The sequence below is a fragment of the Pseudorca crassidens genome, chromosome 8 (assembly GCF_039906515.1).
Source record: "Pseudorca crassidens isolate mPseCra1 chromosome 8, mPseCra1.hap1, whole genome shotgun sequence".
NCBI lineage: Eukaryota > Metazoa > Chordata > Mammalia > Artiodactyla > Delphinidae > Pseudorca > Pseudorca crassidens.
Window position 1 is genome coordinate 93,960,226 of NC_090303.1, and position 25,016 is coordinate 93,985,241.

General features: G+C 35.5%; 1 protein-coding gene across 2 annotated transcripts in view; it reads right to left on the minus strand.

Moving 5' to 3' along the window:
* Positions 1 to 25,016, minus strand: part of BRAF (B-Raf proto-oncogene, serine/threonine kinase) — a 160,418-nt gene that overhangs the window by 47,338 nt on the left and 88,064 nt on the right. Inside the window, exons 6-12 of one of the 2 annotated variants that reach the window (XM_067747202.1) lie at positions 16,282 to 16,430; positions 15,234 to 15,353; positions 12,369 to 12,525; positions 5,726 to 5,762; positions 4,233 to 4,352; positions 1,856 to 1,992; positions 768 to 885 (exon numbers count right to left, since the gene is read on the minus strand). In XM_067747202.1, the coding sequence (XP_067603303.1) occupies positions 768 to 885; positions 1,856 to 1,992; positions 4,233 to 4,352; positions 5,726 to 5,762; positions 12,369 to 12,525; positions 15,234 to 15,353; positions 16,282 to 16,430 (838 nt within the window). The remainder of the gene's footprint in view (positions 1 to 767; positions 886 to 1,855; positions 1,993 to 4,232; positions 4,353 to 5,725; positions 5,763 to 12,368; positions 12,526 to 15,233; positions 15,354 to 16,281; positions 16,431 to 25,016) is intronic. The other variant, XM_067747201.1, reaches the window with a different exon arrangement.

Sequence of the window (25,016 nt, forward strand, 5' to 3'; positions counted from 1 at the left end):
TCCATAAAATAGACATCTACCATACCATTTTAATTTCTATATAATCATATATGGAGGTTATCAATTTATTTATTCCTTCCTCTATTAATGAGCACTTAAGTTATTTCCATTTTTCATTAATATCAAATCTCTAATGAATATACTTGCACACACATCTGTTTGTTCCTGTTCTACAAATGGAACTGTTGGCTCTATATACATATTGCCAAACTGCCCTCCAGAAAATTCATAGCAATTTATGTTTCCACCAGCAGCATTACAATCACAACTCTAAATATAATCAATTTAAAAAAAAACCTTTGTCCATTTGATTATCTTTTCAAAGAAATATAAGTCATTTGAGAGGCAATAATGATTTCTATTTTTTGAATTTGTAATTCTTTCACAACTAGTGAGACTGAACATTTTTTGTATGTTTACTGCCCACTCTTTCCTTTGGTAAGCACTCTTTTTATATGTTTACTTGTGGTTTATAATACAAATAAAATTACCAGCAGAAAGACTTATAAAAATAAAAAATCTTGGGGACTAGCTCATCTGGAGGATCATCTTTAAAAATTATTACTGTAGTATAATGATTAAACTTCTGGCTGCTGTGAATCCAGTTTTTATTTCCCATAAGTTCTGTTATAAACCTTTGGAGGACTCTTGCATCTGATCAAAATTAGCTTAATGATGCAAACAGTGAATACTCCCTTTGATATATTTTTACAAAAGTTATTATATTCTATTATTATAATTTGTGACAAGGTCACCGTATTACATACCATGCCACTTTCCCTTGTAGACTGTCCCAAATGACCCGGATCCAATTCTTTGTCCCACTGTGATCTGCCCATCAGGAATCTCCCAATCGTCACTTGAATCCCGTCTACCAAGTGTTTTCTTGATAAAAATAGTGCAAAAGTCAAGCCAAGGCAAACAAAAAAGGAAAATCTTATGCTTCACACTAAGTACATTTCCCTATTCCTGAAAGGGACATAAGTTAGGAAGAGAGCAAGAACTTTGGAAAAAACCCCACACTCTAGAGGAATAATAGAAGGATGATTCTTACAATATAGAACTTAAGTTTAAGACCTAAGTCAGTATTAGGGTGGAAACAGTTTATTAAAAAATAAAAATTATTTATTGGGTATGAGCAGAAATGTTACTATTATTAAATTTTATTATTAAAATCAATAAAATAAAGCAGCTTTTTTATCATTTGGAAGACTACTAGGAGCAAGATAAGTGCTATACATTTGTGACTAGTTCTGGCTCCAAAGGCCAAAAAGTTAACATACTATGGCTGTTGATAATCTAATTACTTTCTCCCTGTCAGTGCTAAATTTCCTCATATATCTTATCTGACCCAATCTCTCTCTTAAAAAAATTTATCAACATATACAATCACTTTGGGATGATAAAGGACCCACATATCCAACATATACTATTGCTAAAATAATTAGTTTTTAATACAGATTTAATTTACAGCAGATAGCTAATTTTTCATTAGGGAAGAATGTCCTTTGGTAGCTATTTGTATTTCAGACCAACTCTTTAGAACATACATGCCTAATCATGCCTCCTAAAATACTAGCTTACTCTCTTTCCATAGTTTAGAAACAACACTATTCTTGCTCTTCCAAAACTGCCTTTTACTCAATTATATTACAGTTGAGAGCAAAAGTCAGTGTTGTGTTTTGTTTTTAAGCAAAAAACTATCAGCTCTTAAATTTATTTGATTATGGGAATTCTGTGTCAAATATGGACATATATGCCACTAGATATCATATATCTAAAAGGTGACATTACATTTGGCTATGACTTCTAAGAAGACAGAACTTAGAGGAAAAAAGATATCATATACTCTCACCATTCGATTCCTGTCTTCTGAGGATGAAGATGACTTCCTTTCTCGCTGAGGTCCTGGAGATTTCTGTAATGCTTTCACATTAGTGAGTGAGCCAGGTAATGAGGCAGGGGGCGTGGCAGATAAACCTGTGGTTGATCCTGAGTTAGTGAAAGGAAAAATATATCTATTAAAGGAGGATCAAGTACATTAGCTTATTGGGGGCAGAGGGTAGAGGGAGATTTAGACTTATTTTAAAAATTCAGTATATGTTCTAATACCATTTGGAAAGGACAGGCAAAAAAGGAGCCTCATTTGGTGACTAGCTTTAAATTAAAAAACTACAATTTCTTTTAGTTTTATACTTTTAGCTTTCTGGTCAATTTAATGACCTTTAAAACATCTGATTACAGATATATACTTTGTTTATTGGTGCAGAGTCTAGGAGAAAAATAATCTTTTTAAAATAAGAGATAAACACTAAAAAATACTCCCAAGTTTTTTCTTTGATCAAAAAATAAGCAAAATCAACTTAAAAGCGAATATAAAAAATAAACTTTTAATTATGTTACCTTAACAGCCTATCAATTAAAAAAAAGATAGAAATTCCCCAAATGGAAACATATTCTGATAACGGCCATAATGTTGACATTACCTGGCTCTTTCATATTAGCCACTGAAATTTTTAAAAATCCTATACTATATACTATACTATTTAAGAGTGAGAGATACTGGTCACTTTCATTGGTTCCTGGAGGCTTATTTTGCTACACAAAGATGAAATTCTACCTGCATAACAAAGTTAATGCAAACAAAGCCAAGCAGGTTTCTCAAGACTTTCTGAAAAACCTCTGCCTATAAAATGAGGCCAAGGTAAGTGCTGTGGCCTCTCAGCCAAGTTACTACAAATGGAAAAATTTTATCAGCCAAACGAGTCCAAGGGGTACACTCTTCGAAAATGGACTCAGTTGGCAGGGTTGCATACCTTTGTGATGGACATTTTTCCAAATGCTGATTGAGCAAAAATCCCAATTCATGTACAGAAAGCACCTGGTTCAGAGGGGTTCAGAGCAATGACTCCTAGTGGGGCCTGAGTATAGCTAAGTAGGACTGAGATGCTAGGTAATGTTTGCACATACAGAACAAAAAGACTTCAATTTTTTAAAAAAGTAGATAACTATTCTCTAGTTAAAAAGTCACTATCTTTCAAAGAACAAGGATCAGAATACTAATGGCAACATTTAAATGTTAAAACTGTGTAGAACTTTTCTCATTACTACACCACATATGTCATCATGTGGAATTTCCATGACCTCACATGCAATTTTCTAAAAGAAAATGGTATCTGGAATGTCTATTAATTAGAGCACAATCCATATTCTGCCTTCCACTGATAATTTTCAACATCATAAAGCCTTAACTGCTCACCCAGGCTTCACAATTCTGATCTACTCAGTGCTGTATTGTATCACTTACTTTAATTACACTACTCAGTACTCTGTAACTTCCAGCCCATTCCATGGATTTTCTGAGAAAGTTGGGCTGAGAGAGCAAAAATCTGAAATGCCACCATTACATTCAGAATAAGTTAAAAGACACTAACTAGGAAAAACCAGTAAATATAATTCATTAAAAATATTTACAGCAAGATACCCATCTAAATTTTGACTTAAATTTTTAAAAATCAGTTTAACCAGTAATTAAAGGATGGAAAAGATAAAATGGATGAGTGAAATTATACTGCTAACTTTTTCCTCACATGAGGGCATAACTGAAAGTATAAATCCTAATTTTCTGAAGTATGCTAAAATACCCCAAATATATTACAAATCTTCTTTCTTAGTGAATATAACAAGGTTATAACAAGGTTCCCTACCTTTGATATAAAATATACATGTCCTACGTTTTAAAAAAAAAGGACACATTTACAGAAGAATAAAGCAAAAAGTCTAGTAAGAACTCATAATAGGGATTTCCACTTTTTTAAAAAACCAAAAAAATTGATAACCATTATTAGCAGCCATCAAGGTTATCAGCTAAATGGATTAAAGTAAAATAAATTCAACTTGAAGAAGCCCCTCCCCACATTATTTACTGTCACCCACCGAGTTTAAGAAATAATCAAGACCAAAAAGTAAGTAATATAACAAAAAACAAGATGGAAATCTCAACTCAGAATTTTCTTGCTTTTAAAAATTTATGACAGACAGCATACAGAAAGCTTGTGGTAGTGAGTATGTGTGAGAAGCACATTCAGAGCATTCCAGCCAGGCCAAGCAGAAATTTAGTACTGAAAACTCTCACACTTACAAACACACACTGTGAGGGTGAGGCACAAACAGTATCTGTTGTTTATATTTAGTTTGCTTTGGGTGAAAACAAGAAAGAAGAGCCCAACTACCTCTGAACACTGGGCCAGGCTCAAAATCAAACACTATTTCACTGGGGACAGAATGTAGGAGGGGACTGGGAGTCCGGGATTGGTATTTCCGAAGACAGCGCATCAGCTGGTTCAAAGGGGCTGTTAGAAGAAAAAGAGAGGGGCAGGCAAACACAGGAAGACAGACACACAGAAGAAATGAAAGAAGTCACGGGGAATAAATGAGTTGAAGCCTGCTTCACAAAATAATTCTGGATGTCTGAAAAATCTGCTTATTTTCATAAAATTCCAATGATTCTTTATAAAGTGATTCACAAAAAGGATAAGAAATGGCATTTGATTTTTGGTACTAAGCAGGCAATTTTTATGACTAAGTTAACTCTGTGATGCTAACATGATGGCAACATTTAAATGCTGGATGTATTGGGCAAGATTATCAAAAGCCACAGCTATTAAGACATATGAAAGTCATACTGGCAGCAACATTAATTGGTGGGTTCATGGAACAACAAACAGGAAAAAAAAAAAAAACTTTTATAACTATGTGCTATAGTAAATACTAAGTCCAGAGTACATAATGCAGGCTTATTATTTTGGTAGGTCCACAGGTATATATAAATATTACAACAAAAGATGGTTTACTCAATGTTTATTCAACATAAAGTATCTTTGAGTCTGGGCTTAGATATTTTGAATATAAAGCAGGTCACAGTGAAGAGACCAACTCTAAACAAGATATGCAGGTATTGTAGGGCTTCCTTATTAAATAGAAGACAGCTGAAGAGGTAAGCATAAAGGACCACCTGGAAGAAAACGTCAAGACAGTTTCAAACACCATCTCTTAGAAAAATCTTATGGGAGTAAAATCTTATTTAAAAAGTATTTTCTAAAGTAATGTTTTGCTATGCTCCCAATTTTCACTGTGTGCTAGAGTGAACATCTGATGAAAATTCTGTAAGAAATCTCAATTCAGTTTCTCATTTGCTTATTTTATTTACTGGACTAGTAAAACGGGAACTAGGCTTTTCTATTAGGGGTCCATGCTATAAAGTATATATTCCAAAGCCTTCTAGAAAGCTGAAGGGAAGTGGCTGACAATGTCTAACAAACTGGCAAGTTGTAGCAGGCAACCCCAGGGATTCTCCCCAAGAATGATGTAGGGGAGTCAAGTTTTAACTGGTTGTAAGCTCAATCTTTAAGTATTAGTGGAGATGGTAAGGAATAAAGTGGGTAAAAAAATTAAGGATCTCTCCTCGATAACAACATCTAAAAAACTGTAGATAGTACATTTAAGACTCCCTTTTATGTCCTCTCTTTTTCTCTGGCTATGAATTAGTTAAAATTTTATTAGAGATAAATGATAAATACTACAGAAAAGCAAACAATTTTTGGTTTTTCTCTGCACATTTTTCTCTGTGTCTGTGTTTCATGAAAGAAGCAAATATAAAGGAGACAAGCAGCAAAGCAATTGCATTTTTCCCTGATTTTTTTTTTTAATTGAAATCACCACTTACCTCCATCACTACGAAACCCTTGGTCTCTAATCAAGTCCTACAAATAAATAGTAATGTATATTTAATCAAAGAATATGGTAAGAAAGTAATAAAATTTTATTTTCCATTAAGCATTCACAGAAAGGTTAATTCAAAATAATACCTGCCTTATAAATTACTTCACAAAACAGAAAGAATATGGAATTAGCTAGTGAACATGATAAAATAAAAAATTTGAAGCACTCGCCAACCTAACCCTAGATTGAAGGGATTATTAGTCCTGATGAAATGTTGAAATCCATTTCAGGCCATTCAAAACCAATGGCTGCATTAATTCTTAAAAAAAAATTCTACTGGCACATATTAAGAGCCATAAAATGTTCATACCCTTTGATCCTGTAATTCCACTTCTGGGAATTTTTCCTAAGGAAATAATTCAGAAGAAAAAAATGATATGCACAAAGATGTTTAGTGCAACATTATCCATTATACTAAAAAACCAGAAATTATTTCCCTATTTTAGGCATATTGACATATTGGTTAACTATAGTGTATCAATTTAGTAAGTATTATGTAGCTACTAAAACAATTATGAACCTTGACTCCTAAAACATGTTTACAATAAAAAAGAATACAAAATTAAATGTACACTGATACAATTATAAAAATATAAATGTGTAAGGACACACCAGAAGGGGAAAAAAAATTTGTCTTTATTATTAAAATACAGCTTTTTACAACAGACAACGTGGGGCAGGGCAGTGGGGGAAGAGCCTACTGGCAATACAGTGCAATTTGGACCCTGACAGACAGAACTTAATCTACCCAGTATAACTTAAATATGAGGTCTCTAAATAAGTCTCTTTGCAAATAGGCAGCTTTTCGTTTATAGGCTAAAACAAAGAGCACATTCTTTACAGATGTATTTCTGTCATGTTCAATGTATTATATAAAGCATTTAACATTTTCTACAGAATAATCAACAAATACTCATATCTCCAAATAAGATGCTAATGTTAGGGGTTGTGTGACTATCAATAAATATAAAAAATCATGGTGGTCTCACTAACTTTGTGTTCTTGAGAGCTTATAATCTAAGTGTAAGAAAGATATACACACATAGAAATTATGTGATATAAGAATAAGGGCTTAAGAAAACAATAAAAAAGGTGCCAAAGTTGCTTAGTTAATTGCCAAATAAATAGCATGGGTGAAAAGATTCTTCATGCTACGTAAGTTCAAAGGATAAATAAATAACTATAGAACTTGGCCATTGGTGAAGCATTTGAAGAAGATGATCTAAGTGTTGGGGTTTGAGGGGCAGACAGGAAAGCAGAAAAGAAAAGTAGAGGAGGACTTCCCTGGTGGTCCAGTGGTTAGGACTCTGCGCTTTCACTGCCGTAGCCCGGGTTCAATCCCTGGTCGGGGAACTAAGATCCTGCAAGCTGAGAGGCGTGGCAAAAAAAAAAAAAAAAGTCTTCTAGACAACCTACTGCTAATAACCACCATAAACTTATATTTTCCAATCTCAAATATGTTCTTAAAGCTCCTTGACAATCTTTATCTATGTGACCTAGGTTAAATAGGATCTTCTAGTGTTCCAATACTGGCTATTTCAAACTTTTTGCCAATCTCCTATGGGGTTCCTTTCTTACTTATATCTCTTCCCTTTCTTAGCATGACAGAGAAAACAGAAGCTATCAAAGAACATTCTGTTCTGCCTCTATATCTACAAACATTTGTTAATAATATTAGCTATAATTTTTGAATTCTTATTTTGTGCCAAGAACAATAAGCATTTTCAAATCACTACAAGGGGTAGACACTATAGGCCTCAAGGTTAAGTCATCTGCCCATGGTCATATTGCCTGTAAAGAGCTGCGGAGCTAGTTATGTTCATCTTTAATTCCTCATAGCCTCTGAGGAACATCACTTCCAAGTTCAAGAAATTTTACTACCTCAGTTATTCTTTCTTGTTATATTTAACCTCTCTCTTCACTTGCTTCTTCCCCTGAAGATACAAATATGCTCAAGTCTCTGCTTCAATCTATGGCCCTTTCAGCATTCCTTTATAGCCAAGCTTCTCAAAATTGGCACTTAATCCCACATCTTTACCTGGTTTTGCTATCCTCCAATAGTCCTCTAAAACAGCTCTCAATGAAGTAAAAATGACATTGTAATTGCCCAATTCAATAGTCATTTCCAGTCCTTATCTCATTTGAGTCTCAATGGCAACTGACATCAACTACTTAAGCATTCTTGAAGTCCCCTTTTCTCCCTTTAGCTTCTGCAACACTACTTTCTCTTACTTATTTGAAGCTAAAGTTAGGAAGAGAAGCCTAAAATGGAGACAGAGAATGACAGTCTCTGTCTGTATCTCAAATGTTAATGTTTACTGGGGTTGCATGTCTACCCTCTTTTCAGTTTACATATAGTCTTTGAGTAATATCACTTACATCCATGACTTTAACTGACAAAAATAGGCTAATTATTTCTAAATCTGTATCTCTACTCAAGGTCCTTATTTCAACCGCTACTGCACTTCTAAACAAGGAAAGTTCCACAGACATCTTAAAGTCAAGATGTCCAAAATAAAAGTTAACGTTTTCATTTCTACAATCCCTGTTCTTCTTCCTTTGGCATTTCCTATCTTAATGGATAGAATAAATACTATCTATCCACCTAAGCCAGACAACTCTAGGCATTACCTTTTTTTTAAAATTACCATTTATTTACTTTTGGCTGCGTTGAGTCTTCTTTGCTGTGCGCAGGCTTTCTCTAGTTGCGGTGAGAGGGGGCTACTCTTTGTTGCAGTGCACGGGCTTCTCACTGCGGTGGCTTCTCTTGTTGCAGAGCACGGGCGCTAGGTGCGTGGGCTTCAGAAGTTGTGGCACGCGGGCTCAGTAGTTCTGACTCATGGGCTCTAGAGCATAGGCTCTGCAGTTGTGGTGCACAGGCTTAGCTGCTCCGCGGCATGCAGGATCTTCCCAGACCAGGGATCGAACCCGTGTCCCCTGCATTGGCAGGCGGATTCTTAACCACTGTGCCACCAGGGAAGTCCCTAGGCATTATCTTTTATTACCTCTCATCTCTTTCACTTCTCTCCTCTACTACTATATAGAACAGTGATTGAGATAAGAATGAAAGGCCAGGTTTTACCCCATTTCAATCATTTATCACCTGTGTGATCTGGGGTAAGTTTCTTGATATCTCTAAATCTAATTTTCTTAACAGTAAAATAAGGAAAATACTACTACTTAACTCACAAGTGTTTGTGAGGAAAGAATAAAAAAATTTATGTAAAGTATCTAGCACATAGTAAGCATTAACAGTAGCCATTTACAGTATCCAATCCTAACAACTGTGCCTATCAAATCTCTCACTAATTCAAAAGAACTTTCTAAAGTAAAGAGCTGATCACTTTCTTTCCCACTCAGTTTATTGGGCCCCCTATTACCAACTACTATAGTGACCTCAGAATAATAACATAATGTCTTTCAGTGTGGACTCTACCTACTTAGTTTCATCTTCTACCATTACCCACCCTTTTCCTGAACCCTAAACTCCTACAATACCAACTATTCATTACAACCCACATAAAGGTACTTCTATATTTCTGCACATACCATTTCCTTAACAAATGCCCTTCCTTCTTAAAACCCCCACCAAGTGCACTGAATAAACTCCAACTCCTTCCTATTCATCTTCTACAGTCTGGCTTAAATGTTGTCCTTTCCCTGCTAAACATTACTAGATTTAACCAGGTAGGGTTTATCATCCCCTTCTATAAACTATCACTGTATATTTTGTGTTTATTTATTTATATGGCTGATTCATCCATTTCCATTAGACTGTGACCTCCTTGAGGGCAAAAACTGTGCTAATTCATCTTAATTCCCTATTCTGACACAGTGCCTATACCAGAGTAAATATTAAATCTGGTTTACTGGAATAATAAATGACAAATAATGACTGAAATTGAATGAAATGACTGAAACTGAATGAAATGCTAAAAGGTTTATATTTTTCAATGGGAAGTAAATGAAAGTTTTGGAACAAAGGAACAGATGATGATAGAGGTCTTATAAAAAATTATTCTGATAATAGCAATAAAAATGGAAATGGGCAGAGAGAAATCAATGGCAAGAAATCTATTTAGGAGATTAATGTAATAAGTAGTTCAAGTGAAGAAATATGGGCCCAAATGGTGGTAGTAATAGCAAATTTGAGACGTATATCAAAAGGAAAGGTGATACCTTATGACTATTTGCTTATAGGGGAAGATGAAAAAGCAAGATATAAAGATGACACTCCAAATGTTCAAGCCTAAGACAACAGGAGAAACTTAGTAACACTAAGACATAAAGAGAAATAGTCTAAAAGAACGTCAGTTTTGAAAGTAAATACAAAGGTAACAACTTTGAACATACTGACAATAGATCTAACATAAAAATAAGATTTGATTTCTTATTTCACACAATCTCCTTATTTCCATATTTCCCTCTCCTATTTTTTTTTCCTTTATATTCAGGTCTAGCCAGATAGAAGAAGACCTTATTAGTTGAGAAAAATTGATATTAAGAAAAGGCTACTTTAAATGAACCCAATAAAAATAGAGAAAAAATTTCATAGTAAAATATAGGAAGAAAGTCTGACTTGGGAATGTATCTTGAAAAATGAAATTAAGATTTATAAAAAGTTTATTTTCTTTTACATTCAACAAAACTTTAAGTTATAATTTCAACAGTATGCTAATCCTTAGAATACAGAAAAAATCAAGTTTTCATTGGTAATAATATCAAACTTACGACAGCACAAATTGAAATTCTTAATTTCATATTCATCTTTTACATCAAAATCATAATCATTTTTATAAAAATCTTAAAGGACTTCATCAATTCCCTCAAAGCCCTCCATCAATCCTATGATATTTAAATCATTTTCACTTGAAAAGCCTATTCTCTTGTCATCCTTATAGACTTTCTCTCTTTTACTGTTAACTGGACTAATTTAATTCTGCTGTACCCTTATTTCTCAATGACTTTATAAGATGTGAGTAGTTCTACCAAGTGACTTTCACTGTCTTCATAAAATCCTTAAAATCTTTTTTTTGTTGTCATATTCACAATCAATGTGCTTTATGTTTTCACTGAAATGTTGGATAGTGATGGAAAAGGGCTGGAATGCAAGCTGGTATTAAATGGGGAGGGATATGTGAGTGGAGACTAATATTAAGGGAGTCTGTTAATTAGTGATTATTTTCCTGTTAGGATAATTTTTCCTTCTTTACTCAACCTTATGAGCACTCACATAAGGAATGCCGGTATAATGAGAACCACCCCTGTCCTCTAACATACACATGACCCCTCAGTAACTTCAGTATCCTGCTTACATGGGGAAACAGTTTCAAATTCCTTTTTAAATATAATTACTTTCCAAGGCAAACAAATTTGGTGGCTTTTTTGTTTTCTTGCTTATTACACACAGAGACTGAGGATAACCCACATTTTTTATCCTAAAGTACAAATTCTGGGAGAAGTGATCCCAACCCCACCACAGCTCAGATAGCAAGGGCTCTTTATTATCTTCAGTAACTCAGTTACTGAGATGATGTATTGATAGCTGAATGAACCAGTCCTTTTGGATTGATCCTGCGTATCTCATCTTTTTTCTCATCTCTTCCTTCTATTTTGTCTATAGCAGGGACTGGCAAAATACAATTGGCTGGCCACCTGCTTTACTCAAGTTTTACTGGAATAAAGCCTCACCTATTTGTTTAAGATGTATTATGGCCGTTTTCACACTACAGTGGCAGAGTTCAACAGCTATCATTAGAGATCACATGACACACAAGCCTAAAATATTTACTATGTGACCCTTTAAGTGTTTGTTGATCCCTGGTCTATATTATGGGAAACAGACCTCTGCTTTGTCTTCTAACCCTTTTACTAATACAAATATTTTTTGATGACCTCTTATGTTAGGTGCCAACTAACACCTAATAGTTCCTATGTTAGGAAACTATATTAGGAATGGTTTCTGCTGTCCAGGAGTTAAGGTCAAATTGAAGAAGTGACACTAATGTACATAATTAACTTATAGTGTGTAAGATAAACCGGGAAAGTAAAAAAATTCAAGAGTGACCAGCCCCAGAAGGAGACTAAAATAATTGATTTGTGTAGAGATGCAATCCAATGGTATACTCAAGAAAGTAAAGAAGGTAAAAGGTAGCTTTGCATGAGAAGTACATAAAGTAATGATTAATCCTTAAGGGTTATTTAACTCAAAGTTAAACTTTTAGATATTCAGGTAAAGATTTCAAATTGATCTAAATAGGAAATATGCAAGTGTACTCTTATTTTTTCTTTACCCCAAAATGGTCAAGTGGATTACCTGTTAAATAAATGAAGATAAGACTTTTACAGAGATGGTGTCATAAGGAAAAAAATAAGAATAACTCTATAATTTGGTGCCAGTTAAATATTTTATGCCATCAGAGAAGCTGAAAGGCTTTCCTGATTTGTAGTTCATGAAAAGTCTATCACTTATAATAACTGTGATAAATGAAAGATGGCACTTATTTCTGATCTATATTATAAATGTAGCAGAAAAAATAAAGAAACACACTTGAATTTTCTAACTTCGAGCACTGCTGGATACTTACATCAATATTGACAGGTTCTATGGTGTTTATATGCACATTTGGAGCTGATGAGGACCGGTCTCGTTGTCCAAACTGATTTCGATGATCTTCATCTGGTCGGAAAGGCTGTGGAATTGGAATGGATTTTGAAGGAGATGGACTGGTGAGAATTGGGGGCCTGGAAAAATCAAGTGATTGGAAGATAAGATTCAGAGCAACTTTATAGAGATAATAACATAGAAAAATGGATGATATAAAGATTTTCTTCTTTTCGTATTCTCAAATAAAATCTTTACAATAAAGCATTAAAAATCCAGCAGTAATGGCTTTTAAAAGTGTTAGTTTAAAAAACTAATATGTGCTTGCAACCACTGACAAAGCTGCTTTGCTCAAGCAGACACTCCAGGGAGTATCAATGATAAGAACACTGATTCTTATCCAGAAAACTCCAGAGAAATCTACAAATGGCTAAAAATTACCTGTTGTTAATCAGCTGAAGCAACGCTTGTCCTTTAAAGTTATACAAAAATGCTCTAGGTAAGCAGTGACTGAATAATGTCTGCCAATTTTTCTACCTTTGCCATTTCTTGATAGTTGAAGTTACTAAAATGAACTTTTTATGGGAAGTATCAATATTAGGAAATTATAAATCTTTTAAAAACATACATGTGTTTTTCATGACCTAAAAGATATACCTATTGCTTTATACAAGAGTTGAATTAAAATCCTGAACAATAATAGCAAAAGATCATTTCCAAATTCAAAAGATGATTCTCAGAGTGTCAATCTCTCATATTTTGAAATGTTTACCATGACCAATAATCGATACAAGACACACAGGAAAATAATATATTAAGCATTAAAGTAAATATTTGTAAAAACTGCTTTTTGATGAAACCATCAAAACAGGTGACAGAGTGACCTATTTTGGTACTGTGGATAAATAACAAAGTCTATGACCTCTCACTGCTCCCAAAATGAACCTGGCACTCACGGAGCACATTAAAGTTTTGAGAATAGATTGTAAGCACCTGTGAGAAGTCTGTGCCCCTCAGAAGGAGTATCCTAGGGAGCTAAGAAATGAGTGTCACTTGACTGACGAGGTGTCACTGTCTTAGTGAGCTCCACCAGGACCAATGAATGACTCAGTGCTAACAGCCTCTCTTCAGAGATTGGTTATTGTTGCACCCCATCTTATGCAAACTCTGTAACTAATCAGCATTATCTAGTGGTTAACAAGACAGCCAGAAAGACAATGTTGAGGGAATAAAAAGACATTTTTAAGACGGGAGAGGGTTTAGAGAGGAATGAGAAGAAAATACAGTAGAAAAGGACTAGATAAAGGTTGAAACAGCCAAAGAAGCCAAATAGTGACAAAAAACTTCTAAATAAAATATGTTAATAGAATCTGAACAAGAATCTGTGCTTCTTTGAAGCACACTTTTAAGGGTAGGGAAAGAAATTTTGACTTTATGTAAATGAATCCACTTAGAAGGGAAATAAAAATAATAAAATATTATGTACTTTAAAAAACTGCTATAGGGGCTTCCCTGGTGACGCAGTGGTTGACAGTCTGCCTGCCGATGCAGGGGACACGGGTTCATGCCCCGGTCTGGGAAGATCCACATGCCGCGGAGCAGCTGGGCCCATAAGCCATGGCTGCTGAGCCTGCGCGTCCGGAGCCTGTGCTCCGCAACGGGAGAGGCCACAACAGTGAGAGGCCCGCATACCACAAAAATAAATAAAAAACTGCTATAAACCAACGAGAATTATAGGTAAGGCTGATGGAACTGGCCTCTAAGAAAATTAGCATGTTCTACTGGTCCTTTTTATTCTGATAATTGAGAAATTTTTAGTTTGTGACAAAGCTGTCTTTATTTTTGCTTTAGACAGCCAATAAAAGCCACTGGCAAGGGATATGGGGAGCAGGTAAAAAGAACGTAGAAGTGACAATATTAGCTTTTAAAAAGTTTTGGAAAGTGCACTCACTTTTTAAACACTACTTACAGGTGATTTAAAGTCTCAAAGCAGTAACATACTTTAAGTTAGAACTTAAAAGTGGAAAAAGCCTGAGTTTACTACAACTGAATAGGGTAGTCTAATTAACACAACTGATCTGGTGTAGTGACAGCAAGTCATTCTTGAAACCTACTGAATTAAAACTATGACAGCAACATGTAGTACACAGTAAGTCAGAAATATGTATGCAAAGGACACTGGTCTTTAAGTAAGAAAAACAAAAACCTGGATTAAATCTAATGTATTTTATTAGCAAATCTAAAGAAAATGGGTATACTAGAAGATGAAGATATGCTGCTTGTACCTCCCTTCTCCCCTTGCCCCTGTGCCCCCACCATCACCATGCTCCTATGCTCATTCAGATTCTAGAATTCTTTACAGTCCAGTTCAAATCCCACTTTCTTGATTAAATGTTGACTACCCTCTCTCACTATTCTCTCTTCTCCTGTAAACATGAGGATATATATCACACAGTTTAAAATAATATATCATAAATTGTAGGTTATAATTATATACTATTTTAAAATTGTCGGCCATTATCTCATATATTAATGTTACTTTTCTAAATGGAAATCATATACTTCTGTATCTGATATTAAAAATAAAGCAATGAGCACAAGGCAGGGACTCTAAATTATCTGTTGCTTGATTTTTTTCAAGGATGGTCCTAAAACAGTCTACATCAGCTTTAACCCTGTGTATCTGTCCCAAATGTATGTAAATTAGCTGACTGGTGTGATAAATTACCTGAAAAAAAAAAAACCTTAATTTAACAATCCAAATGTTGGAAAGGTTTATAATTAGCCAAAAGTTCCAAAGAAATCAGCTCAAACAGCATGTCACTGAACAGCAGGAATCAAATCATACCCAATAGAATCGGAGGGGGGTGCAGAAGGGGATGATCCAGACGTAAGGGTAGTCTCTGCTAAGGAGGCCTCCTCCTGTGGTATTGGGTGGTGTTCAAAGAACTTGGAGACAAACAGCAAACTGTGAGGCAAAAAGAAAAACAAAACAAAAACAAACCTAACTTGTGCAAAACCCAGAAGCTTCATATACCAGAATATCTTAAAGAATTAACAAAAATGTCTGAGATCAAATTCCATTTTCAGGAAGGACTGTTAAATTCAATTAGTTGTATTTTTGTCTAAAGGCTTACTGGAAAAAAATTATATTGTACTTTTCAAAGGCAAGCTCAGAATCTAAAACTAATTGCTCTATACAGCAAATTTCTACATAGTAGAGGAGAAAAATCATGCTTTATGGTTAAGGAATTAGAAAATGTATCTATTGCTAAAAATTAGGTTATATCATTATGATATACTTTAAAGTACAGAGTTGAATTCCCTCTACTCAAGTAATCAAAAAAAGTAATAAGATTTTACTAGCAGCAGTAACAACACAAAAAAAGATTAAAATAGACTCAATCTATTGAGAGAGGGAGTAGGGGGAAGAGAGGGACTAGGGGGAAGAGAGGGAGGAAGAGAAGGGGGGAGGGAGAGAGACAGAGAGAGAGAGAGACAGACAGACAGGCACACTAACTTTGAGAGAGAGAGAGCACTTAATTTACAAAATTGCTGACAGAACCAGATTCCCCAATCTGCAGTCTAAAAATATAATGGTTTATTTAATTGAAACACCCAAAAACCATCTAAAAGTGATTTCTATGGGCAAGGGATCTTTATTAATTAGAAGAGAATATAAAACATAAATGAAATGTACAGCAAACCAGAATTATAATTTGAGAGAGAAGTATTGGCTATACTACATATTACTCTCTAGGCACACTTCAAAAAGTTCCCTGTAACAACTATTCTGTACAGAAAACTTTCACAGACTCTAAGACATACCAGTTTCACATTAAGAAAAGTTAAATGTAAAGTGGAAGACAGAAAAGAAAAATTTTTTGATTACTTACTCAAGTTGGTCATAATTAACACACATCAGTGGAACCTCTGTACTACAACGCTGGTGAAATTTATAACCACACGTTTGACAGCGGAACCCCTGGAAAAGCAGCTTTCGACAGAAGTCACAAAATGCTAAGGTGAAAAAAGTTTTCCGTACCTGCAAAGTAAAACATCGTAGAGGATTTCAAAAACTAGTAAGAATCTTTTTAGAAATCAACTTATTTACTCTTTTTTTTTTCTTGCGGTACGCGGGCCTCTCACTGCTGTGGCCTCTCCCGCTGCGGAGCACAGGCTCCGGACACGCAGGCTCAGCGGCCATGGCTCACGGGCCCAGCCGCCCCGCGGCATGTAGGATCTTCCCGGACCGGGCCACGAACCCGTGTCCCCTGCATCGGCAGGCAGACTCTCAACCACTGCGCCACCAGGGAAGCCCAACTTATTTACTCTTGATTAAAATAACAAATCTTTAATATGCTTACATCATGAGAACTGACTTAAACACTAAGATACTAAAATGAAAACCAGTGGATTCAAGATAACAGATGGACTACATGTATTTTTCTCCCACCCACTAACCAATTAAACTCGTAAGTCAAGAAGATGGAAAATAAATAAAAGACTAATATTAAGCTTTACTACATAAAAGTAAAAGCAGAGATGACAGGAGCAGGAAGAAACAGAGGTGAAAGACAGAATAAGGGTACACTTAAATAACTCTACAAAGAAAGGAGTTAACAGATGCTTACTGGTGTTGACAGAACAACAAACAATGGCATACTTAAAGTTACAAAGGTATGGAACAGAGGAATCAAAAAACCCACAAAAAACAAAAATGCTTCAGAGGAGGAGCGAAAAGAGAAGGAAGGTTGTAATGTTACAAATAATCTAATTCCCTATGGAACTAGCCATAAGTAAATGTCTAAAACTGATAAAATAAGAAATTGTAGCTTAAAGTTATTATTTAGTAATATGAAAATAATCACGAGAAGAGCTTGAAACAGAAACCATTGAAAGTTAAGAATGATTTCCTCTCAGATAGCCTCATCCACTAGAGGGCAGACAGCAGAAGTAAGAAGAACTACAATCCTGCAGCCTGTGGAACAAAAACCACATTCACAGAAAGACAGACAAGATGAAAAGGCAGAGGGCTATGCACCAGATGAAGGAACAAGATAAGACCCCAGAAAAACAACTAAATGAAGTGGACATAGGCAACCTTCCAGAAAAAGAATTCAGAATGATAGTGAAGATGACCCAGGACCTCAGAAAAAGAATGGAGGTAAAGATTGAGAAGATGTAAAAAATGTTTAACAAAGACGTAGAAGAATTAAAGAACAAACAAACAGAGACGAACAATACAATAACTGAAATGGAAAATACACTAGCAGGAATCAATAGCAGAATAACTGAGGCAGAAGAACGTATAAGTAACCTGGAATACAGAATGGTGGAATTCACTGCTGCAGAACAGAATAAAGAAAAAAGAATGAAAAGAAATGAAGACAGCCTAAGAGACCTCCGGGACAACATTAAACGCAACAACATTCACATTCTAGAGGTCCCAGAAGGAGAAGAGAGAGAGAAAGGACCAGAGAAAATATTTGAAGAGATTATAGTCGAAAACTTCCCTAACATGGGAAAGGAAATAGCCACCCAAGTCCATGAAGCACAGCAAGTCCCATACAGGATAAACCCAAGGAGAAACACGCCAAGACACATAGTAATCAAATTGGCAAAAATTAAAGACAAAGAAAAATTATTGAAAGCAGCAAGGGAAAAAAGACAAATAACATACAAGGGAACTCCCACAAGGTTAACAGCTGATTTCTCAGCAGCAACTCTACAAGTCAGAAGGGAGCAGCATGATATACTTAAAATGATGAAAGGGAAGAATCTACAACCAAGATTACTGTACATGGCAAGAATCTCATTCAGATTCGATGGAGAAATCAAAAGCTTTACAGACAAGCAAAAGCTAAGAGAATTCAGCACCACCAAACCGGTTCTACAACAAATGCTAAAGGAACTTCTCTAAGTGGGAAACACAAGAGAAGACAAGGACCTACAAAAACAAACCCAAAACAATTAAGAAAATGGTAATAGGAGCATAAATATCGATAAAGACCTGAAACGTGAATGGATTAAATGCTCCAACCAAAAGACACAGGCTTACTGAATGGATACAAAAACAAGACCCATATATGTGCTGTCTACAGGAGACCCACTTCAGAACTAGGAACACATTCAGACTGAAAGTGAGGGGATGGAAAAAGATATTCCATGCAAATGGAAATCAAAAGAAAGCTGGAGTAGCAATACTCACATCAGATAAAATAGACTTTAAAATAAAGAATGTTACAATAGACAAGGAAGGACACTAAATAATGATCAATGGATCAATGCAAGAAGAAGATATAACAATTATAAATATATATGCACCCAACATAAGGGCACCTCAATACATAAGGCAACTGCTAACAGCTATAAAAGAGGAAATCGACAGTAACACAGTAATAGTGGGGGACTTTAACACCTCACTTACACCAATGGACAGATCATCCAAAATGACAACTAATAAGGGAACAGAAGCTTTAAATGACACAACAGACCAGATGGATTTAATTAATATTTATAGGACATTCCATCGAAAAACAGCAGATTACACTTTCTTCTCAAGTGAGCAAAGAACATTCTAAAGGGTAGACCACATCTTGGGTCACAAATCAAGCCTCAGTAAATTTAAGAAAATTGAAATCATATCAAGCACCTTTTCTGACCATAACACTATGAGATTAGAAATGAATTACAGGGAAAAAAAAGTAAAAAACACAAACACATGGAGGCTAAACTATACGTTACTAAATAACCAAGAGATCACTGAAGAAATCCAAGAGGAAATCCAAAAATACCTAGAGACAAATGACAATGAAAACACGACAATCCAAAACCTATGGGATGCAGCAAAAGCAGTTCTAAGAGGGAAGTTTACAGTTATACAAGTCTACCTCAAGAAACAAGAAAAATCTCAAATAAACAATCTAACCTTACACCTAAAGGAACTAGAGAAAGAAGAACAAACAAAACCCAAAGTTAGCAGAAGGAAAGAAATCATAAAGGTCAGAGCAGAAATAGATGAAACAGAAACAAAGAAAACAATAGCAAAGATCAATAAAACTAAAAGCTGGTTCTTTGAGAAGATAAACAAAACTGATAAACCATTAGGCAGACTCATCAAGAAAAAGAGGGAGAGGACTCAAATCAATAAAATTAGAAATGAAAAAGAAGTTACAGCAGACACCGCAGAAATACCAAGCATCCTAAGAGACTACTACAAGCAACGCTATGCCATTAAAATGGACGACCTGGAAGAAATGGACAAATTCTTAGAAAGGTATAACCTTCCAACCTTCCAAGACTGAACCAGGAAGAAATAGAAAATATGAACAGACCAATCACAAGTAATGAAATTGAAACTGTGATTAAAAATCTTCCAACAAACAGAAGCCCAGGACCAGATGGCTTCACAGGTGAATTCTATCAAACATTTAGAGAAGAGCTAACACCCATCCTTCTCAAACTCTTCCAAAAAACTGCAAAGGAATACTCCCAAACTCATTCTATGAGGCCACTATCACCCTGATACCAAAACCAGACAAAGATACTACAAAAAAAGAAAATTACAGACCAATATCACTGAGGAATATAGATGCAAAAATCCTCAACAAATACTAGCAAACAGAACCCAACAACACATTAAAAGGATCATATACCATGATCAAGTGGGATTTATCCCAGGGATGCAAGGATTCTTCAATATATGCAAATCAATCAATGTGATACACCATATTAACAAATTGAAGAATAAAAACCATATGATCATCTCATTAGATGCAGAAAAAGCTTTTGACAAAATTCAACACCCGTTTATGATAAAAACTCTCCAGAAAGTGGGCATAGAGGGAACCTACCTCAACGTAATAAAGGCCATATACGACAAACCCACAGCAAACATCATTCTCAATGGTGAAAAACTGAAAGCATTTCCACTAAGATCAGGAACAAGACAAGGATGTCCACTCTCACCACTATTATTCAGCATAGTTTTGGAAGTCCTAGCCACGGCAATCAGAGAAAAAAAAGAAATAAAAGGAATACAAATTGGAAAAGAAGAAGTAAAACTGTCACTGTTTGCAGATGACATGATACTATACATAGAGAATCCTAAAGATGCCATCAGAAAACTAATACAGCTATTCAATGAATTTGGTAAAGTTGCAGGATACAAAATTAATGTACAGAAATCTCTTGCATTCCTGTACACTAATGATGAAAAATCTGAAAGAGAAATTAAGGAAACTCTTCCATTTACCATTGCAACAAAAAGAATAAAATACCTAAGAATAACCCTACCTAGGGAGACAAAAGACCTGTATGCAGAAAACTATAAGACACTCATGAAAGAAATTAAAGATGATACCAACAGATGGAGAGATACACCATGTTCTTGGACTGGAAGAATCAATATTGTGAAAATGACTATACTACCCAAAGCAATCTACAGATTCAATGTAATCCCTATCAAATTACCAATGGCATTTTTTACAGAACTAGAACAAAAAATCTTAAAATTTGTATGGAGACACAAAAGACCCTGAATAGCCAAAGCGGTTTTGAGGGAAAAAATGGAGCTGGAGGAATGAGACTCCCTGACTTCAGACTATACTACAAAGCTACAGTAATCAAGACAACACGGTACTGGCACAAAAACAGAAATATAGATCAGTGGAATAGGATAGAAAGCCCAGAGATAAACCCACGCACCTACGGTCAACTAATCTATGACAAAGGAGGCAAGGATATACAATGGAGAAAAGACAGTCTCTTCAATAAGTGGTGCTGGGAAAACTGGACAGCTACATGTAAAAGAATGAAGTCAGAACACTCCCTAACATCATACACAAAAATAAACTCAAAATGGATTAGAGACCTAAATGTAAGACTGGACACTATAAAACTTGTAGAGGAAAAACAGGAAGAACACTCTTTGACATAAATCACAGCAATATCTTTTTTGATCCACCTCCTAGAGTAATGGAAATAAAAACAAAAATAAACAAGTGGGACCTAATAAAAAAAAAAAAAAAGAATGATTTCCTCTGGAGAGTGGCATTAGAGGCTAACAAGGGATAGGGCAACAGGTGATTTTTTTTGTAAACCTGTCTGCACTATCTTAAAAACTATATACATTTGATTAAAATGTAATATACTTTGATTAAAATGTAAAAAAGAATTTATAAACGAAAAAACTAGTTTATAATTATATGAAAATCAGATCAACCCTACCTGAACTTGCTAACTTAGGACAAGGAAAAGGAAAATCACCTAAAAGAAGGTAAGAACTACTTTTAACAAACTATCAGTTTGTTAGAGGATTAGAAGACCTAAATGTATCTGTGAACATTCCTCTGTGTGAAACTTAAAAGGCAACGTGTAAGAACTCCATGTCAGAAGCCAAACATGGGTCACATAAACAGAACTGTGCCAGAGAAGCTCTATCTTGATAACGAACAAAACCAGAAATTGTTTAAAACTGTTTGGTTTGTATATATAAGCAGCAGAAAACATAAAAAGGATAAACAAATAACAAAATGTTAACAATGGCTATTTGAGAGTGACGAGAGCATGGGTGACTCTATTTTGTCTTTTGTTCTTTGCTGTATATTCTCAATTCATCTCAGTTTTTCAGACAGCATTAATCACACATTACAATAGTAAGAAAAACACATCATGATCCAGGACACACCTGTATTCATATAATAATATTACCCTAACTATACATAATGCATATCAGAATTTTCTAATCCATTCTACTGCATGTAAATGCTTTTCATGATCCATTAAATTGATTTCAACACCCACTTTATCAAACTCTTTTCAATAAACACATATTTAACATGATAAAATGTTATTAAAAATAATACTTCATCAAGAAAATGGTATCTTGGCACATCATTCATTCTGGCTTTTTGAGAACATTTAGATAGTTTTAAGAGTAGCTCTTGTTTTCTTCACCTTTTTGTCTATGTATCACTTTCTAGGGGATATAAAAAAGCAACTGACTGTTTTTAGCTTTGTTCCTTTTCCATTTGTCTCTGGATATAAAAGCAATTAGAAAATCTTTAATATTTATGTGTCTACTATTTACTAAAGCAAGCATCTTTTTATATTGCTAGCATAATCTCTGGAAATTAGAGCACAGAAAAATACAAAATGTATTCACAGGAATCAGCATTTTATAGTCACTTTATCCTTTTTGCTAACTACTCATACTCTCAATCGCCTAATAATCTGCAGACTTTCATGAAGCCCTAATTTCTCTTCCTTCTTTAATCTACTCAGTTGCAGTCTTTCTTCCTGTCACTGACTTATATGTGAAAACTATGTGTAACTGGTTGTTTCTGTATGTAAAGGAAGGGGGAAAAAAGAGAGAAAAGGAAGGAGGGCAGGAGGGAGGAAAGCAGAAAGGAGCGAAAAACACCTGAGCAGGAGAAAATGTGGGTATGCATTTGAGCATAAATTGAGTAACTGACATATACCTCTATCTGTGAATATACCTTTGTCAATAAAGGTGGGTACAGGAAGGTATACCTTTTCTTTTGGGCCACAAATTATGCTTATTTTGGAATTCAAGACATGGATGGTAAACTCGTGGGGGCCATAGAACAGGTAATTTGCACGCATTAATTTGTAAGGTGTGGGGCTGAGGGAAGACATTAACTTTAGTGCCTATAGAAAATGGGAAGGTCTGGACACATAGCATCTGTTTTTAATCTTGTTTCTCTACCTTCCCTGCCCCCTGTCAGTTCCCAAGGATTCCTGGGATGCACGTATATACTGAAGGAATCGCTTTTATAACAGACTATGAAACCAGGAGGCATAATCAGCCTTCCTCCAGTAGTCAACAAAAACCAACCCAGAGAAGCAGAGAGAGGATTTCTTTCCCTTTCTAAGCAGAACACAGGCTTAGTCTTGCCTCTCTATGACACTAAGAGCAATCATTCCAAAACACAAATCTAATCACACTGCTGCCCTGCCTATTAAAATCATTAAATTTCCAATGATTTTAGGGAAAAGTCTGAATCTTTAACATAGCTTACAAGGACTCTCATAAGCTTACTCCACCCATATACACGCTACACTCTAACAGCCCCCTCTCCAACTTTGCATCATCCATTCTGAACTTCTTTCAAAACTGAAAAGGTAACATGCTTTCTTGCTGTTCCCTCTGTCTAGAGTACTCTTGTGGTTTTTTAAAATATTTATTTATTTATTTATGGCTGTTTTGGGTCTTCGTTGCTGCACATGAGCTTTCTCTAGTTGTGGCGAGCGGGGGGGTTACTCTTCGTTGCAGTGCGCAGGCTTCTCTTGCTGCAGAGTGCGGGCTCAAGAGCACAGGCTCAGTAGTTGTGCACGGGCTTAGCTGCTCCGCAGCATGTGGGATCTTCCCGGACCAGGGCTCAAACCCGTGTCCCCTGTATTGGCAGGCAGATTCTTAACCACTGCGCCACCTGGGAAGTCCCTGTCCAGAGTACTCTTCCCTCATCCATCAGGCCACAGCTTTCGTATTTCTTCCTTTGGGAAAACTTCCTGACTCCTCAAAGGCCAGGTTAGGAATCTCTACTCTGTGTATCTATAGCACTTTAAACATACACAGTAATTAAGAGTGCTTATGAAAATTTTTAATTAAATGATCTGTCTCTCTCTACTCTAAGGCAGGGATACTGTTTTCTTATTAATTGTTATATCCTCAGATCAGACAAAATACTGGCAAATGAAAAGATCTCAACAAATAGTAACTGGCAGCTCTCCAACTGTGTTGTGAAGATTTCCATACTCTGCAACTAACCTGCAGTTTGCTTTCATTACCCTCTTGTGGCAAGGACCTTCCTGCACTGCTTAAGGTTAGTAACTTAGATCTTCTTTTACCTCCTCATATCCAATTTCTAATTAAGAAGAATAAGAGTACTTATTTTTAATTCCTAAAAACTTAAATAAAAAATCTTAAGATTTATCCTCTCAAAATTCTCCAGGTTTAAAAAAAAAGTCAATAGTAGTGAACTCCTTATCTCACCATTATAAAACTATCTGCCACATAGTAAATCTGATTGGCATCAGGTGTATCTTACACTCGTCCAAAAGATACCTTATCTATTGAAGCACAAACCTGATCTCATTATTCACCGCTAATGGAGCCTCCAAAACACTAACACCCCCCAGGAAATCGAAAGAGCCCAGCTGTACTAATCAACAAGGCACAAGGGAAAACACTTGATGCCAAAAGGGTAGCAATAACTATCCATCTAGAAAACTAAACTGTGGTCCAAAGTCCATATATAGAAAAGTAAGAAGTGCATTCCTGCCTTATAGATCACTCTAATCTTGGCTCCTGCCTACTCTTTTAGAGGACAGGTTCTCAAGCTCTGGAACTGTACCCTCTACCTTATCTCTGAGGTAGAGAGGTTCCACTGTTCCAGGCCTCATGCTGGTGACACTTAGCTTAGGCTAGGTTCTGGCAAATGCAAAACCAGATAAAGGGAGAAGTATTGAAGGAGAGCTTTAACATCTATCTTTCTTCAGTCCTCAAGGAAAGCTATTCCACTTCCATTAGTCTATCTTTCAGAAACATTTACACAAGTGTGTCAAGATGTATGCAGAAAGAGTCTATTTACCATATATGTAACAG